Source organism: Eschscholzia californica, unplaced genomic scaffold (genome assembly GCF_041429995.1).
Source record: "Eschscholzia californica isolate CP2 unplaced genomic scaffold, dmEscCali1.0.p SCAF_2, whole genome shotgun sequence".
Taxonomy (NCBI): Eukaryota; Viridiplantae; Streptophyta; class Magnoliopsida; order Ranunculales; family Papaveraceae; genus Eschscholzia; species Eschscholzia californica.
The window spans coordinates 24,418,192-24,431,926 of record NW_028238309.1 but is presented as its reverse complement, the minus strand read 5'-3'; the positions used below and the strand labels follow the sequence as shown (position 1 = coordinate 24,431,926).

The following is a 13,735-nucleotide window of genomic DNA, read 5'->3' as shown; positions in this document are numbered from 1 at the left end:
CCATTAACAAATACATTAAATACTGTATGTCCACTCATACTAACCTGCATTAAAACTCATACTTATTAAAGTTTAACATCGACAGTAATGAAGTGAGTTTCAGTTATCTCTCAAATAATGAAGCATCAACGATCAAATGATGAATTTTCCTTGTGTGATCTGATGAAACAAAGCCTCTTAAAGACTCAGAAACCACTATGTTGCTCAAGTTAGTAAGGTGTTTTTACAGTTAAAAGAAATAAATTCAAAATCTGAGTAAAAAAAATGAGTCTTTTTTCTTGCGAGGGTGAACATGAAATGCTTATATAGGTTCGATTGATACTTGATGGGTCACGATACTTGGGTGAGATGATCCGGTGATAAAACACCGACTTAGATGAGAGCCACGTGTTGATGGTCGTTAGGAGAATAATATCCCATAGATGCGTATCTTTTGACATTGACATATCCTTTGTTAGTTAATGATCCGTGCTTAGCAAATGGGTTTTTGGCATGCCTTAGTTTTCCACGTCATATAAATTTTTTCGGACTTTATATAGAGCTCGGGCAAACCGAGCTTAATATCACATGAGTGCGTGTCTTTTGAGATAGACATATCCTCTGTCAGTTAACAGTTCATGCTTAGAATATGGGTTCTTAGCATTGCTCTATCATTCCACGTCATATAACCTTGTACAGGCTTTATACAAAGCACAAGTACACCAAGTTTAATTGCTTGTTCTCTCTCTCTTCTCAAGACCTTAGTCCAGGTCATGACTTAGGTGGGGTAAATCTTAACTCAGTTCCACCTTCCTGTGCCTCTAGGTAATGTGAGGCTTAAGTTGCCGACCTGATTTCCACAAGCCTCCTTTGATGTTCTAAGATCCAGAGAATATTTTTTTAACAAGGGCTGACCTGATTTATCTCGAAGCTAGAGCCGAATTCAAAGCGCTTAGTAAACTCGTGCCGACCTCCCATGTTTGGGCTCCGGTGGCAGGGTCCCGTCGGATCCGGCTCCCTGATGATTTGGTAATGACCAGATTTGGCTCAGCAAGTATCTAACGAGAATAGTTCAACAGAAAAAAAAGTATCTAAAAGAGAAAAAATAATGTGCGACGCCGAGCGGCAAAGGTACTGGTTTTGGTGGAGTGACTGAGAGGACCGAATAATTCGGTAGCAATTCACGATCCAAGCGGGGATATGTGGTGCCATAGAATTAGAAATCTCCTCCATAAATCGAGAACCCACAAATCGGTTGGCAGCCCTAATTGGTCCGTCACTCTCCACTCCCAAGTCCCAAACATTGAACTGTTACTAATAAACCTCTCTCTGGTAAAACTTCACGTCTACTACTCTTAAATTTAGTGACTTAATTTGTAGCTCAATTTCCAGAAGGGAGACGAAACCCTTATTTCAGTTCTCTTTCCTTCTCTCTCTCTCTCTCTCTCTCTCTCTCTCTACATCTCCGTTCAATCAACCTTCATTCATATACTGTTTTCTTCTTCTTCTGGTTCGTATCAATTGTTGAAAGAAATGACTGCTGTTACCGGAAATGCAAGTGACGTTGAAAAGCTCTACGAGTATGGTGAACGTTTGAATGAATCTAAAGACAAGTCTCAGGTTCTTAGTTTCCTCTTTTTCTTCCTCAAATTTAGGTTTTTTTTTATTTTACTCATTTCTAGGGTTTATTCAATCTCTCTCTCATTATGTAAATTGCTTTGTAACGTTTTTTGTGCTGTTACTGGTTTTAGAATGTAGAGGATTACGAGGGTATAATTAGAGCAGCTAAAGGAAGTATAAAGACTAAGCAATTAGCAGCTCAGCTCATTCCTAGGTTTTTCAAGTTCTTCCCTAGTCTCTCCAGACAAGCTGTTGAAGCTTATTTCGATTTGTGTGAGGAAGAGGAGCTTGGGGTGAGTGTCTTTATTTCTTTCTTCATATTGTAGATGAAGAAGTCTAATTGTTAAAACTTCAAGGGTTTTCTCAATTTTTGCTAGAGATGAGTAGTAAAAGAACTTTTTGTACACAATGTGTTGAATTTTGCAAAATGTTGCCCAAGTTTTTGTCGCCATTAAAGTGTTCGATGTATGGGGAATGGGTTGTCTCATTCTATGATTATACTGTATTGCTTAGCTTCTGTAAGGTGGATTGTAAATTTAGTCAATGGTCATTTGCTTGTTCTTCTTCATCTTGGTTCTTATTGGTCTGTCTCACATTTATACGACCCACAACTGATATATTGCCAAATATCACCTATATATATGTATTTCCCTTGTTAATATTTAAAAAAAATCCAAAACCGACTACTTTTTTAGTTTATTTGGAACTTTCAGCAAATGCAGGAGTGTGCCAAACTTGCGTTGACCAAGGCCTGGTCAATGCCTAATAGCTTCCATAAGTTAGGAGATAATAAAGTTATATAATCGATTTGAGTAGGCCTTTCATTACTGTTTCTTGCATTTATGACTCGGATGAACGGCAAAGAGGGCTGAGGGCTAACCGTTAATGTGTTTATTCTAAGAAGGTTTTAATGGTTGACTGTTATAATTGTGTCTTTAGTTGATTAGTTATTTTACTCTTGTTGCAAAATTAACTCCAGTCATAAGATCCTCTTGTTGCATTGATGGCAGGTGAGAGTACAAGCCATTCGTGGACTTCCTCTCCTATGCAAGGATCAACCAGAATATGTGTCTAAAATAGTGGATGTGCTTGGACAACTACTTACAGCTGGTAATCGAAGCATTCAGTTGTGTGGTGTAATTATTTTTGTTTTCTATTTCTATTTTAACTGTTTTGGTTTTCGTGATTATTCTAGATGAGAATGTGGAGCGTGATGCGGTGAATAAAGCACTAATGTCATTGTTGAGGCAGGACGTAAAAGGTAAATTGTTTTGTTGCTGATAAAAAAAAATCCCGTTAACTGGTAGACTAGTATGTGATATGTAAATTTTGTTGCCTCTCTCTCTCTCTCTCTCTCTCTCTCTCTCTCTCTCTCTCTCTCTCTCTCTCTCTCTCTCTCTCTCTCTCTCTCTCTCTCTCTTTCTCTCTCTCTCTCTCTCTCTCTCTCTCTCTACATATATATATATATATAACCCTTGCCGACCGGCACAAACATTTCTATCAACTATGTTAAGTGACGGGAGTATGAGAAAATATATTTAACCTTAAACGTTTTGATGTCTATTGTCAAAGAAAAAGCCCTTCAGCCAAATCGATTGTGAGAGGGATCAATTGAGTCATTCCGAAAACTCTAATTGCATAGTAACAAAAAAGAAGCAAACTTTGAGATCGTGCATATACCACACCAATATTTCAACTAAACATATAGGCTTAATACCCAATCTAAGAAACGAGGGAATTGTAACAATAAAAACCTGAAGTTTCGATCAAAAGCAAGAGAGAGGTAAAAGAATACAATATCTGAAAAATTTCTGATTAAACTTTAGCTAACTGAGTTTCCTTTAGCTTCATGAATGAATCCTAAACTACATCAAAAACTTGAACAAGCTCTGTATCGGAAATATGAAGAACTTGATTCCCTTTGCTTCTGACATGAATTAAGAATGAATCGGATACCGTGTCATCAATAAACACTAAACTTCAGTGAAATACTGAATACGCTAAAACAATTAAATTCTGTTTAGAAAAAAAATGAGAAAATGAGAGAGAAAACTGACCATAAAGAAGATAGAAGGATGGGAGAATCTACATGCATTGTAAGGTTTAAAATGGATTAGTGAAAAAAGAGTTGAAAGGAAGTGGAAGCATCCAACCAGCTGGGTTGCTAGAGAGAAAATGACGGGATAAGAGATAGCAATGGGGAAGAAAGAGTTAGACTTTTGAAAGTGAAATGGGCCTGGAAATAGAGATGACATGGGTGAGTAAATCTCAACCACTACATGGGGAGAAGGGCAATTTCAAATAGGGCATCTTTGAGAAGATGCTTTTTTTTTCTTGTAATATAACCCTTGGTTGATTTGTAATACAAATCGAAGCCATCTAACTGTAAGAAATTATATCTCCACCTTTAAACATAAGTTGGGGAGAGCAAATCCTACCCATTGAGAGGAGGGAAATAGATACCCTGCTCTCTTATTATATAGATATATATAACCTCGTTACTGGTTTGCAATCATTTTCTTAACCATGCTTTTGCGCCTGTGGTCTATGGCAAGTTATCTAAAGGACACTTTTTGAATATTTTCATGTGTGTACCCATTAACTGCTGAATTGTCTTACTCTTCCATTAGCTTAAATGAGAGTGAGCCCATGTTTGCTAATTCTGTCGAGTATTTTTTTTTTTATTTCATTGACCTGGTGTTAATTCACATTTATTGTGTATATTCTCTTTCTGGGCCTCCTCAATCAAGTGGCTGGATTATCGGGCAAGAGTATTTGAGTGGCCGATATGGCCAAAAAAATAAAATTGAAAGGAGTATCCATGTTATATACTTAATTGCAATATATTAAATCACCCTCTTTGTGCACCTCTGATGGTAGAAGTTTTCATTGCAGCCTCTCTGTCAGCCTTGTTCAAGCATATTGAGAACACTGAGGAACCAATTGCTGATGAAACTCTTCGTGAGAAAGTTCTTAATTTCATTAGGGATAAGGTGGGAACCAATCAAATAATAAGTATCAACTATCCTGATTGTTAAAGATTAGTTCTAATGTCAAGTGATATCTATATTAGGTGTTTCCTTTGAAAGGTGAACTCTTGAAGCCTCAGGAACAAATGGAGAGGCACATAACTGATTTGGTGAAAAAGGTTGGTTGATGAATACTTTCTTTTAACGGAGATTTAACTCTACACTCCCTTGCCTACTACACATAATATGTATATATATATATATTCAATGTTCTAAAAAACTTTCAAGGTGTACGCCTCGAAGCGAGGGGGTCACCAGAGGCCTCGACGCGTACGTATTTGAACTCAAAAAATAAAATTTGGCATCTTAAGTAACTTTTTATTTTTGAGTTGTTGGACAACACAAAATAATCGGATTTTGTTTATTAACTTTATACTATGGTAGTAAAGTAAAGTAAACTATGTTATGTTTTTCACATAATTGATAGCAATTAGTTTTAAAAATAAATAAATAATTGATAGCAATTACCATACAAAAAAGTAGTTTACGCCTTTTACGCACCGAGGTTTACGCCTTGAGGCGCCACCTCGCCTTGTGAGATTAAACCGCCTCGAGGCCTAAAAACGTATTTTAAAACATTGTATATACTTATATAAAGAAGTGTAGAACATGATGACTTGTTGGTTATATATTGTATCACCTATCCCAAATTATTTGTAATGCAACATAACTGCTCATTCAACTCCCATGTTATTGTAATTTTGGACTCAAACTCAGAATGGAAGACAACCTTACTATGATATTGCAGAGTTTGCAAGATGTAACTGGAGGAGAATTTAAAATGTTTATGGATTTCTTAAAAAGCCTAAGCATATTTGGAGATGGCACACCACCGGAGCGCGTGCAGGAACTTGTTGAGATTATTGAAGGACAGGCAGATCTCCATGCACAGTTCAGTGTAAGTGTCAGAGTGTCATCTTCATCTCTGAGATGCATTGTCATTCTTCAAACCTCTCACTTTTTTTTGTAGTGTTTTAGCTTTTTATAGGTTATCTATTGATACTCGGAGGATGATCACTGTTATGTTTTCCAATGTTCAAGGACATTAGTGAGCAAAATTGTGTAGGTCTGCTAGGCTTCATGTCCGATAATTGGGTTTTGGGTATCAAAAAATGTTAAGTCATTTTCTGTATTAGTTCTTAGGTGCCTTAATATTGAATTAAGCTTTTAGTTACGTTTTCAAAGGCTCCCCCCCGCGGCTGTGTGATGGTTGTAAAAGGCTCTATTTTATATTTTAGGCACCAACCTTAACTTATAATGAACCACAGTCAACGTTCATATTCAATGTCTGGTTGTTCAAACAACTATATTTTCTTATATAGTTGCACCGTATATCAAGCTAACTAATTTATGCTGTACATAATGTATATTGAGTATACCATATTCTGTACATGGATTATATAGTCACGTATATTATGATATAGTGGAAATACCCGCCTCACTACTCTAGTTTCAGACAAGGTAGTGCTTGGGAAAGAGAGGAGGCACAGGATGTATACACTATATAGATAGATTTGCATGGTTATTACCTACCAGTCTATAGAATATTGCCATTGGTGTGCAACATACATGATATATTAGTCAATCAAATAATCTGATTAATGAAGCAATGATATATCTATACAAAAGGAGGTAGGTGTGGACGTCCCCCCTCATCGGAGATGTTATAAACTTATAACTAAATTTTTATTCATCTTTTTGATATAACTAGGTCATACAATACAAGGCTATGATACAGCCATATACTGTTTTTCTTTTGAATGGTTGGAATAAATGAAAGAAAAAATATGGTGATGCAGGCGCATAACGCGTGGGACCACGTTCACGCGTGCCCACGACCCAGTCGGCTACATTAGTGGTCCTAGTTAGTATAGGATTAAGAAGTTACCTTAAATTGATATTTCTTTTATTTAGGAGTTTCTATGTTTTAGTTTCTTTAATATTTAGGAATCCTAGTTTGAGTCTATCTAGGAAAGTCTATTATCCTATAAAAGGAGGTCTAGTCTATTTTGTTATTCATATTGAAGAGAAAAACCATTGAAGTTAATACAGTTTTAGTTTATTTACAGTTTTCTTTACCGTTCTTCGTTTATTTTCTTGTTCTTATTTTAATTCCGCTGCGTCTACATCATATAGTATTACTGCCCAAGCAATTAAAATCACGGGCCACCTGACAGAACATTATGGACCTATTGTTTCTATAATGGCCTCCCAAAAAATAGCGAAGTCAAGATAAGAGTACTAGTTCGCCCTTTTGTCCTCCACATTCCAAAAACACAGATATGATTTACATCTTCGATGCTTTTCTCAGAATTGACCTTGCTGCTTTTATTAATAGCATTATTTTTCTCTTCCATACTGCCCAAAACATGGCCTCAGGAGTTATTCTCCATATCTTCCTTCCTTTTTTAGGTAATGTAACAGTCCTCCAATAAACAAATACATCTTGTGTAGCTGTGGGAGATATCCCCTAATATTGAAGCATGATAAGAAGAAGGCTAAAGTAATGCTACAATGTATGAAGAGATTCAGTTCATTTTTTTGCACAAACTGCATCTATTTGGCCTCGTGGATCACCTTTTGATCAATTGATCCTCTGTTGGGAGTCTGCCCAGGATGGCTGCCATATAACAAAGCTCACCGTGGGTGGACTGTTTCCTTTCCAAGTTTGAAACATGATTCTGTCTTGAACAGCTGGGCCTTGAACATATTTGCGATAATAGTTTCTCACTTCCTCCTCCCCTTCCTTCAGTTTATACTTTGTCTAGATCATCTGAGATTTGAATGTAGTTAATAGCCAGAAGGATAGATGATAGATCCCTAATCTTCGACTTCCCAGTCATTTAGGTTCTGTCTAAGAAGAATGTTCCACTCATTGTCATCTATTTGATTCACATGGTCTGACACGTAACCATCTTTCTTGGTGGCAACGATAAATGGTGTAACCAGCCCAATGATTCTCCTTTCCTGATAATTTATCTTAGTACCATCGCAAACAGCCATGTGATGTTTTGATATGAGCAAGTCATATAGTCGTCGAACGCCACATCTTAACATGGTCACCTCACACCCAAAAAGGTGCTAAGTTAGATCTTCGTGGCTCCCAAGGTATAAAGCAGAGCTTTTAGATCAGGGAAAGTCACCTTTGTCATAGTTTACGGACTCCTTCCCAATCCTCGCGCCTCTCCCACTTTTGGTTCTAATGCTTCTCTTCTATCCTCCCCACACTTTTTCTATTTGAACAGTTCTAGATGTACCGACCTGTACATACATATTCACTCTATCATGATGTAATTATAAATACTCAAATCGACCGATTATTTTGAATGCCGAGTTAATATTTCCGGTATCACAAGACAAAATTTAAAATGACAAGTTGGGCGGTTGTGATTCCACCACATCATTAGAAATTTTGTTTTCATTTTGTCTACTGAATATTTTGTGTTAATAAAGTTGGAGCATACCACAATAATATTACTAGTTCGTTTATTCAGTAATGCTCAAGATTCCCTTAAAATTGTACTGCAGGTTTCTGATGGTGACCATATTACCAGGCTAATAACCTGCCTATACATGGCTCTTCCTTTTTTTATGGTATGCACATTTTTATTATACAATTTTTATCCACTTTTATCTACATAGAATTTTATTGTTTGATGTGATGGCAAACTTGTAATCCTTGTTATTTTCCACAGAGGGGCGCATCGAACAGCAAGTTTATTAACTACTTGAACAAACACATTATACCTGTATTTGAGAAGGTGAAGGTTTTTCTAATCTCCTTCGCTGTTATGATTTAACTTGCCTTCACTTTATTATCTCTTAATAGGGTTATTGTTTTTCAAAGGGGCATGACTTTCTGTTTATTGAAAAGAAGAATTATATCGAAATTAAGGATGCAAAGTATGGAAAATTTTGTAGCCTGAAGAACTACACTTCATTCCCTTTTACTGCTAATTCAGTTTTTTAGAAACTAAAGAAAACAAAGCCATTTTCCTGTGACACCAGGAAGTACTACTGATTAATTGACTGCTATACTGTCTCGCCACCATTGCTTGAACTTTCCTGATATTGCGATAGAAATCTGACAAAGAAAAGACTAGCTTGTGTGGATCTACTGATGAGGTGATTCCCACGATTATCTGAAATTGATGATTTTGATCCAAATGTTGTTCGCTTAAGCAGATGGTGGCTAAAAACTGTCTACAATTGGATCAGTTACTTAGGCTAAAAAAGCTTAAGCATGTCTGATGAAGCTTGGGAGGATATATTGTGCAACACATCTCCACTATTGTTCCTAAGCTTTGGTCTGGATGTAGGATATAGCAGAAAAAAGGTGTTTTGGCATCATCTGCCACCTTGAACTAGAGTAAAGTGAATCAGATAAGATCAATTTTGCATGTGCAGTCGAATGTGAGGATTGTTAGTGTTAGTTGTCTATCCGGATTTATTTTCAGGGTCGAACTAGTGTGTCGTATGCCTAAGCAACTAGGTTCTAGCATGACATTTACATGTGACGGGAAAGTGCGATTGCCATACCTTTCTTTTGTTCTCTTAAAAAGGCCAGCATACTTTAAGGGGTATGACTCCATGTCTCGAACCCGAGACCTAGAGGGTGGAAACTAACTTGGTAATCACTCCAGCCAAGGGTTGTTGACAATTTCTGTACTATCTTGTTCTTAGTCAAACTCCGTTTGAGCACAAGTAACAGTATTAGTAACAAAGATCATATGGAACAGTGTTTCAGAATACTGAATCTTGGTAACTAGGCCTTCCCCTGGTTGGGGCGTGGGTCCCCTTCATTCTTTACAAAATGGTTCCTACTGCCATCTGCAGTGGGATGGCAATTCGTAAAAGAGGACTACCATCTTTATAGATGACAAATTTGACACATTATTGGTGGAAGATAGCAAGATTAGAGTTCGAATTTTTCATTGGTTTACCTGTTATTGATGAGCTCAGAGATATATCATGTTTGATACTTTGGATCGAGGAATCAAGCAGCAACTAAATTATTGGCTCAGTCTGTCCTTATTTTAACTTTTGAGTCGGTTTTCTCTTTAAAATTCTCTTGTTTTAGAATTACATGAAGCACTTTCTCGTTGAAATATATGTATATTTAGTTAGAAAGTTAATTTTGTCCCACTGTGTAAACAACTTCTGCTGAGATTTTGCCTACTTTCTATTTTAAAGTCTAAGGGAAAAAGTTTTTGCTTTTCTTGTAATGAGTGAGTGCCGTCTCAGTATTTCTACATATTTCTCAAGCAGTAAGCTGCTGAAATGTTTGTAGAAGTTATCTGCTTTTTTGCTTGTTTATATGGAAAATCAATATGTTTAGGCTATTCCCGTTTTTGTACTCAGTAGTAAGGAGTGAAGAAAAGCATATAAGACTTACTGCAAGGGTATATAAAATAGATTTTGTCTTGATATGTAAAAGGCGATAGAGAAGTAGACTTAGCGCTCTTTGAGTTATCTGTTATCCGACAATGGCAATGTATGCTGCATGCTATGTTTAGTATTTGAGTCATCGTTATGTCTGGCTCCAGTTTTTTGTAATGTGCTTCATTTGCTCAACTCATCTCATGTCTAAAATTTGTGATTTCTGAGTTATTTAAGTTTTTGTGTCCTTTCAGCTGCCTGAAGAAAGAAAACTGGACTTGCTCAAGAGCCTTGCTGAAAGTTCACCTTATACAAGTCCTCAGGATTCACGCCAGCTTCTTCCATCAGTTGTTCAGCTTTTAAAGGTACCATGTGCCGGTGTCTTAATTTGCAATCTGCATCATTTGAAAAAAATGTGGTCATGGGGGCAATGAGCCCTTCGGTTTTTTTGTGGCCCACATTTGATAGGTCCAAAGGTCGTACGTACTCCACGTCACTCGTAAAAAAAAAAAAAGGTTTAGACTCAAAGAAAACCACACCTAAGGGGTTGTGTAAGAATAGCCCCAGGTCGACAATGTGCAGTTTCATGACCAACTAAATAATATCTATGGCCTCTCTAATCATTTGCAGTTGGTTTTGATTTTGATGCCCACAAAAGCGTAGGCCTGTATATTATGCTTTTGGTCATGAGTGTACCCTTTGTCTTTGTGGGATTAGTCTCGCATATTTGTTGCGTTCTTAAAGAATTAAAGTTGTAAAAGATCTAGTTACATACTTACATTCAGACTAGGAATTTGTAACTTGTGAATACATTCTTGCCTGACATTTTATTTGGTTTCTGATTTCTTGTTCATACTTCACAGACATACATGCCACGAAGAAAGACTGGAGAAGAGATGAACTTTACATATGTTGAATGCTTATTGTACACCTTTCATCATTTATCTCATAAGGTAAATTTTTATGGTCCCTCTTTTTCTGGAATTATTTTCAATCTAAGATAGTGGATTAATCCTTTCAATCTGTCACCATGCAGACTCCTAATGCCACAAATAGTCTCTGCGGCTACAAGATAGTGACTGGTCAACCATCAGATAGGCTTGGGGAGGATTTTTCGGATAACTACAAAGATTTCACTGAGAGGTAACTTATTTCATTGTAAATTGTTTTTATCCCGCGTGATTCTGCACTAACAGTCGCTTTTTTTTAATAGTTTGATTGAATTAAGAAAAGGGAAACGAATTTACAAACCCCTAGAGGTTAAGAAAGCGAAAAAACATTACAAGAAGAAGATAAAAGCATCCCAATTCTCGACCATATCCACAAAAGAATAAATCTTAACTCCCGGACTGGATCTGCTCCAATGGAGCAGGAAGCACTTCGCAGAGAAGATGACATGCTCTGCTGAACGATATTTGTCGCGAAAGATGACCTCATTCCTGGCCTTCCAAATGGCCCAAATGATGGCTTTAGGAATTAAGTTTATGATTAGCTTTTTCAATTTAATACCTTGCCAAGCCAGCAACAGATTTGGGACCTGAGCTGGGGTAGACCAAGCTAACATCAGACTCGAAATAAAGTACTGCCAAACTTTGTCGGTCTACTCCCAATGAACAAACAAATGAACTGTCTGATTTATACCTAAAGGAAGGGCGAGTGACCGACCTGGGTTTGAATATTAAAGGCTCTTGTGTCGAGTTACTACCTGCTTGGGATGTACTGGAAAAGATGAAATAAATGAACTGTCTGATTGCTAATCACATAGTGTTTGGGCCTGATCCAGGGACAATGGAATTGATGCTTGATTTAAACAGGGGAAATAGTCCTATCTTCAGGGAAACTTGTGGATAAATAATGTCAAAATAACGCATAGGAGAGACCCTTGTGGCCATCTATCTGGACAGACTTAATCAGCATTGTTGTTTTCTGTCTCACCATAATAACCCGTCAAGGCACAAACACGAACACCTGTTATTATCTTTTTATACATTTCTTTCTTTTCATTAGTGATTAGCGTAACATGGACTATTATTTCATCGAGAATAGTCTAATAAAATCGCGGAAGAACACAAAAAATGAAATTAACATCATTAAAGCTCAATGTTAATGCAGGTTGACTAGCGTAGAGGACCTAGCAAGGGCTACAATGAAGAAGCTGACCCAAGGGATGGCAGAGCACAACAAGACGATGGCTGCTGCTAAGACCGATGAAGACAAGGCTAGCATTGTAAGTACATTGGTGCAATGGGTCTTCAACGTTCGTAGAGAGATAGTTAGCATTCACTTTCCATATTTTGTAAATGAGCATATATTTACCATTTTAATTACGATTTTCTGCAGAAAATAAAGAAGCAGAATACTACATCTGGGTTGCGAACCTGCAATAATATTCTGGCAATGACACAGGTACAAAAAAGCGAAGGTTCTAGAATTTTGTATTAGTAAGATTTTCGTATGCAAAGACACTGATCTCTAATGTGATTTCACAGCCGTTACATGCTAAGTCGCCTTCATTTATCGGTGATAAGAAAATCAATCTATCGTGGAAAGAAGCAGTCAAACCATCAGCACCTACAACAGCTGCCGCCGGGTATGATGACAATTTACCTTCTTTTATCTCGTGTGTTATTTCCAGTCGCGTGCTTTTTTTTCCTTCTTGTTTGGTGTTTTAAATCTTATGTAATGTAGAATGAAGAGAGATTCTCCTGCCGTGAATACTATGAATAAAAAAGGACGAAGTGATGGTGGTATGAGGAGCAATAATCAGCTTGTAAACAGGGCATTCGAGGGCCTGTCTCGTGGTGGTGGTGGTGCTGGTAGAAGTAGCGGAAGAGGGCGAGGGTGGGGTGGTCGTGGAAGAGGAAGAGGATATCAATAAACCTCCTGTCAGGGTTTCAACCGACTTGTATACGGATCAATACACAGGTAATCACTTGAAACCAGTAGTTTCTTAGGGATTTGTGTTCTTTTTCAGAGAGGAAGGTGGTGATACATAAGCAAGCCCAGATTTGTTCGAACTTAAGACTAAGATAGTTAGAATTCTACTTGTCGAAATTGTGGGGTGTTGGCTTTGAGGAATATAAGTTTATGTTTCTCTAGCTTCATTATCATCATCTCTAATCTAATCAAGAATGACATTACTGATACTGTAAAATGAGAAACAAACAAAAGAGATTAGTTTAAGCCTTTAAGGGGATTTTCTTTATTAATCATGAAAGATATAGAGTTCGCTACTGAAAGATTTTGAGATTCTGTATCATTATTATTTGAATTTTATTGCTACAATTTGAGTTTCTTTAGGCCATCTTGTGGCGTTTAGAGTTCATTCTTTTCTACCAAATTGAGACAATGGCACACAACTTGATAATTAGAGGATTTTTCACTTTATGTCATTTTATCTCTCTTTTAGTATTTCGTAATTGTTTTCTTATATGAACTCCCAAGAGTCATTATATTCAATATGACATGGATATATCATGAGTTGAATAAGCCGTATAACTATCATTAGGGACATCTTGATCATATAAAGACATTTAAATCTATCCTATGGGCATGAAAAAAACTTTATTATGTAACAATAAAATATGGATTTCACCTCTACTATGTGACTATCATTAGGGACATCTTGATCATATAAAGACCCTTAAATCGAACATGTGACCTCTAGATTTTGGATGAACCATCCCTTGTTGAATTTGTAATTGTTAAGAGGTTATTTCGTGGAGTAA

General features: G+C 36.9%; 1 protein-coding gene across 2 annotated transcripts; it reads left to right on the top strand.

The window, feature by feature from the left end:
• The first annotated feature begins 1,011 nt into the window (after nucleotides 1-1,011).
• On the top strand, nucleotides 1,012-13,311 carry LOC147557073 (apoptosis inhibitor 5-like protein API5). Of its 2 annotated transcripts, XM_086658099.1 has the most exons (17): nucleotides 1,077-1,311; nucleotides 1,511-1,599; nucleotides 1,731-1,892; nucleotides 2,610-2,709; nucleotides 2,795-2,860; nucleotides 4,495-4,592; nucleotides 4,673-4,747; nucleotides 5,377-5,526; nucleotides 8,157-8,222; nucleotides 8,324-8,389; nucleotides 10,262-10,372; nucleotides 10,871-10,960; nucleotides 11,044-11,150; nucleotides 12,120-12,234; nucleotides 12,348-12,413; nucleotides 12,497-12,597; nucleotides 12,696-13,311. In XM_086658099.1, the coding sequence occupies exons 2-17, from the start codon at nucleotides 1,513-1,515 to the stop codon at nucleotides 12,883-12,885; spliced, it is 1,650 nt and encodes a 549-aa protein (XP_086514225.1). In that variant the 5' UTR covers nucleotides 1,077-1,311; nucleotides 1,511-1,512; the 3' UTR covers nucleotides 12,886-13,311. The 2 variants fall into 2 exon arrangements, with proteins under 2 accessions (XP_086514224.1, XP_086514225.1); XM_086658098.1 differs by having other exon boundaries at nucleotides 1,012-1,599.
• The last annotated feature ends 424 nt before the right edge of the window (nucleotides 13,312-13,735 follow it).

What these genes read in the sequence shown, in the direction of transcription:
- LOC147557073 (XM_086658098.1), top strand. Translation starts at nt 1,513, where the DNA reads ATGACTGCTGTTACCGGAAATGCAAGTGACGTTGAAAAGCTCTACGAG. An exon ending in GTTGAGGCAGGACGTAAAAG is followed by an intron (nt 2,861 to 4,494) that starts GTAAATTGTTTT and finishes TTTTCATTGCAG; the next exon opens with CCTCTCTGTCAGCCTTGTTC. An exon ending in ATGAAGACAAGGCTAGCATT is followed by an intron (nt 12,235 to 12,347) that starts GTAAGTACATTG and finishes GATTTTCTGCAG; the next exon opens with AAAATAAAGAAGCAGAATAC.